We start from the raw sequence: 4,854 nt of genomic DNA, 5'->3' as shown, positions 1-4,854 counted from the left end.
CACGAGACGGCTCCGCATTTCGAGTTGTGCAGGTGCGTACTTCAGCAGCGCCTTGGAGGTGGTAACGATCGACCCGGAGCCCCATGTCCTCTCCGATGGTGGTGAAGGCGAGGTTGGTGTTCTCCTCCATCCTCAAAACCATTGAGATTGAGGTGCTAAGATCATACTCCCTCCGTTCATCAACATAAGATGTTTTCGATATTTTAATATGGACCATATAAAGACTGAAATGAGTGAATACACTAAAACATCTCTACATACACAGTTAGGACATCTTATATTTGTAAATGAAGGGAGTAGTTTTTAATAGCATGCTATCTCGGTGTCATAGCATTTGGAGGGGCCTCACACTAAATGCATCGTGAACAACATAGCGTCATCTAAACCGCTATGGCACCATTTAGCACGCTATAACATCAATTTAGCACCAAACGTGGAATATCGCGCCCACTGTGTAAGCTAAGTAGCAGCATATAGTTGTCCACAACTGATTCCATTCATGATGATAATGATGTTTACCAAGTACAAGTAGTAGTACACTACCAAACATTGTCACATCAGTTGGTAGTTCATGAAACACTGCAGCCCCTTGACTATCTGCCACTACTCCAAAATCCATCGTACATGAACAAGTCTGGTGCCGGCGTCGATGTCCATATAAATACGGGCGAAATCGCAATGCAGAGCTCCCAGAGCATCAGGATCATTTTTCAATTGGCTTGGACTACACGGAAGGGTGAATCCGGAGGCGCTTCCGTTCTCATTTCTCTCTACACAGCCAGAGTCAGAAAGAATGGGAGAGAAAGGAGCACACAGTACATGATCCAGGAAGCTATCGATCAGTCGACGCGATCTTAATTTACAGAGGAGCAGGGCAAGTGATCTACGAGGATACGTCCAGATCCTTGAAGTACTCGTGCTCGAGGGCGGTTCGGGCGTTGATTCTTCTGGTTGGATCTAAGCAGAGCATTTTCTGCATGATCGTGTGGAGAGAAGTTAGCAAGCAAGGTTATGAATGCACATGAGTAGAATCATATACTCATGGCAGAGAAAAGAAAAGGTAGAAATGAAATAAATCCATCATAAGGAGCGTATATCATCAATGGTGTTATGTGGTATTATGCTCGTGATATAATCGCATCAAAGGAAGCACACATGTATACAATTCATGACTGCAAATGCAGCAATACAAATCATGCAAGAGCCATGATGAGAATGGACTTACTGCAATATCTACTCAAAAGGGGTCACATGCCTAGCAACCTAGATAAATTAGCAATGTGCATCCAAAGTGGCATTCTGGTAGCATATGCACCTACAATCTATAAATGTTTTTTTAACATGACAACTTCAGTTTGTACCAGACTAAGATTTTTTTTTAGTATGTTTGTCTGAATTCATGTGGGAAGGGAAGCACAACTTAGAGCACTGCTACATAGTCTCAAGACTGCAACAACAGGAATAAAATAAGCACAGACAAGATCACAGCAATAGAAGCAGAATCTACATTGTTCACCTTAGATTATTGAAATGCAATAAAAAATAAGGCATTGCAAACCCCTCACAAATGATACACCGTGTATCCACACACTAAGCAAAGTGAATGCAGATAGCAAGATAATAAGCACAAATGCACAATCCATGACACATTATGGAAACAAATAACATTTGATTGTGAAACTTACAGAGAGAAGATCAAGTCCCAAAGGTTCGAGTGTTGGAACCACAGTTGCAAGATCCTGCAGCAAACTCCTCGGGTTAGAAACAAAATCCCAGAGTAACAATCAGTATAATGTTGTATAATCACAGAGTTACAACTAATTCCATAGCAAGGAGAAACTACAAGGTCTGACCCCTAACGGCAACTTGATATTTTAACCCCTTTTTCACAAGAATAATGAGAGAACATTTATGACTTACCACGGATGGCCACTTGGGGAAAGCTGATTTGTAGTCAGGTAACGAAGAAACACCTGGCCAGGTTTCTTCATTAGGAGTGCCCATAATTCTGCATGAAAGTAAAAGATTTGGCAACCAAGATTAGCTGTTTCTTCAGATGCATGGAATACCTTAAAGCAAGACCACACAAGATTTACAAGAGAAAGACCTGAAAATCTTGAAGAGTTCATCAATCTCAGAATCACCAGGAAATAGAGGTTTCTGATTCACCATTTCGGCGAAAATGCAACCAACCGACCACACATCAACAGGGGTAGAATACTGCCTCGCACCCAGAAGAATTTCTGGTGCTCTATACCATAATGTCACCACCTATAAATAACACTCTGTTCAGATCAAAAAACAAACGCGAAAGGCAGGAGCAAAATTGTAACATGAGAACAGCTCATTAATATGATAATATGAATACCAGCTCCAATTAATTTAAGCTTCGAGCTATGCTTGCCTACAATTTGAAATTTTTCATAAAACAGAAACTTCATGTTTCCTTCTCTTTTGCCCATAGTAACAAACGTCGTATGTTCTGGGAATGTAGCAAATTGTTCTGTACCTTTCCTAGATTATCTTGCCTTTTGTCACGTGATCCGTCATACAGGAGAGTAAAGCTAAATTGGCAAGATAGCACTACGACAAGAGACTAGCAAAATCATCTACCGTTGATTATGGAAACACTTGATAAAGGCTAAAGAGGAAGGTGATAAGCGAGCAGTCTTAAGATGTAGTACCAAACAACAGTGAACACTAATGGGAGACATCAACCTCTCTTCTGTAGTTTTGTTTGCGAACGGGAGATATCAACCTCAGTTTGCAACAAGACATAGTACATAGTTATCTCTTTTCTATGAAGACATGCACACTTTGATAGCCAAATGAGACAGACAGTAGTACGTACGCCAGCAAAAGTGTGCACATGTGGTCTACCGAATTCAAGTACAAAATGCATTCCAGACTTGAAATGCAGGAGGGATTGATAGGTATCACTGTAACTACTTAAAATTAAGTGCATTCTGCCCCTGATAAAAGCATAGCAGAACAATTTTCCAACTGCCATCACCAATGTACATGCACCATAAATGACCAACGACATGTCAGTGCTGCAAAACGTACCTCGTGAGTAAATGTCCGGACAGGAATGCCGAACGCCCTCGCCAATCCGAAGTCAGCAAGCTTCAATGAATTGGTACGGCGATCTATCAGCAGGTTCTGGGGCTTGAGATCCCTGTGAAGCACACGGTGCGAGTGGCAGTAGGCGATGCCGTGCAGGATCTGGTAGAGGAAGGACTGCACGCAGGGCACAAAACAGCATCACATTTCACATTTCCACATGATAGCAGCCAAATGGAGCTACTGTCAGTAAGCAGTAACCGACAGTCGGCAATCTAAGTAGTGAACGAAATCAAAGGGGGTGGCGGCTGTGACCTTGACTATGTGGTGGTTCTTGAAGTCCGCGGAGGAGTCCATGTGCTTCTTGAGGTCGAGGTCGAGGTACTCGAAGACGAGGTATATGCACTTCTCGTTGTGCACCACGTCCTGCAGCCTGCGCGGCAGCAGCAAAAGGGGTCAGCCGGTCCATCCATTCGGCAGCGGCCAAATCCAGCCCAAACCCTGACGCGGGGGAGGAGATACGAGACGGGACGGGGGAGGGGAGGGGTACCTGACGATGTTCCGGTGCTGCATCTCCTTGAGGAGGGAGATCTCGCGGATGGCGGTGGAGGGGACGCCCTCGTCCTCCTGCTCCAGCCGGATCTTCTTGAGCGCGATCGTCTCGTTGGTGTAGCGGTCCTTGGCCTTGTACACCACCCCGTACGTGCCCTCCCCGATCTTCTCCACCTTCTCGTACTGCGCTCAACGCAAACACAAGCTGACATTACGGCCGGCGCCGGCACGGACGGGGGCAGGGAGGCACACAGGGGAGGGGAGGGAGCGGCGCGGCGATCGGACGGGCCGGGCGGGCTCACCTGGTCCATGGCGCGGCGATCCGCGCGGCGCGGGGCGGATCGGAGCGGGGCGGCGGCGGCGGCGGCGGGGAGGAGTGGGGTGGGGGGAGGGAGGGGGAGGGAGGGCAGTGTGTGGTGGTGGACTCGGCAGTTGGGTTGGGTTTGTGGTGTCGTGTGTGCGGCGTCGTCGCTGTCAGAAATTAAATTGCTCGCGCGTTCGTTCGTGATGCCCTCCGGTCCGGCTCTGGCCTGCCAGGTCAGAATGTCATGGACCGCCCGTGCACGAAATGAATTCTTTGGTTTGGCATCTTTGGCTGCACATTATGATTCTATATTTCTATTCCACCACTACGTTTTGGCGATCACAATCGAGTTTTGTGGCGCAATCCACTGATTTTTAAAGTTTGCTTTCTAGTGTTTGCTCATAAATTCGTTATATAACCGCATTGATTTGGTTTGGTTTGTTGATATTGATAACAGTATGGGGAAAACAAATTGTTTCACGCACCGTGAACCGGAACAAAACCGCAACGTTTGAAACGAAGCACCAGGTTGTACAGGTAGATTTGGGCTATCTATGGTCCATCATTGCGCTCGATGCTTATTTATAAATTTCTTTTGTTCCCTTGCGAGGGATCAACCATCGTTTCTATAGGAATCTCTCTTCCAGGAGCTTCAAACGCGTCAAATTTATAAATTCACATACGAAATCAATAAACATATTGGCTGAATAGTACTGAATCTTTTTTCCCAGCATACACAATTCGGCACAAATGTATTTTGGAAAGTCGATTTCATATCTGCGCATGGCACGAGCAAAGGCCACGGTCCACGGTCCACGGAACACCATCATCAGCGGCAGTGGTACGCCGAGTCCACGGAAGCTGTCAAGCGCGAGCGGGAGACGGGGAATGGGAGCGCAAATTGCCGCTCTTCTTTTCGGGCGCGGGCGAAGAGC

At 46.2% G+C, this 4,854-nt stretch overlaps 1 protein-coding gene across 1 annotated transcript; it reads right to left on the bottom strand.

Moving 5' to 3' along the window:
* Nucleotides 1-474: 474 nt before the first annotated feature.
* Nucleotides 475-4,044, bottom strand: LOC119314733 (cyclin-dependent kinase A-2-like). Its single transcript, XM_037589426.1, has 8 exons — nucleotides 3,918-4,044; nucleotides 3,614-3,798; nucleotides 3,379-3,496; nucleotides 3,067-3,240; nucleotides 2,108-2,271; nucleotides 1,921-2,008; nucleotides 1,686-1,739; nucleotides 475-973 (listed from the first exon to the last, which is right to left on the bottom strand). Exons 1-8 carry the CDS (start codon nucleotides 3,924-3,926, stop codon nucleotides 884-886), a joined length of 882 nt encoding a protein of 293 aa, XP_037445323.1. The 5' UTR covers nucleotides 3,927-4,044; the 3' UTR covers nucleotides 475-883.
* Between the last annotated feature and the right edge of the window lie 810 nt (nucleotides 4,045-4,854).

This window comes from Triticum dicoccoides, chromosome 6A (assembly GCF_002162155.2).
Source record: "Triticum dicoccoides isolate Atlit2015 ecotype Zavitan chromosome 6A, WEW_v2.0, whole genome shotgun sequence".
In the NCBI taxonomy this organism is placed as follows: domain Eukaryota; kingdom Viridiplantae; phylum Streptophyta; class Magnoliopsida; order Poales; family Poaceae; genus Triticum; species Triticum dicoccoides.
Note: the sequence above shows the minus strand (reverse complement) of the source record. Positions and strands in the feature narration are given on the sequence as shown.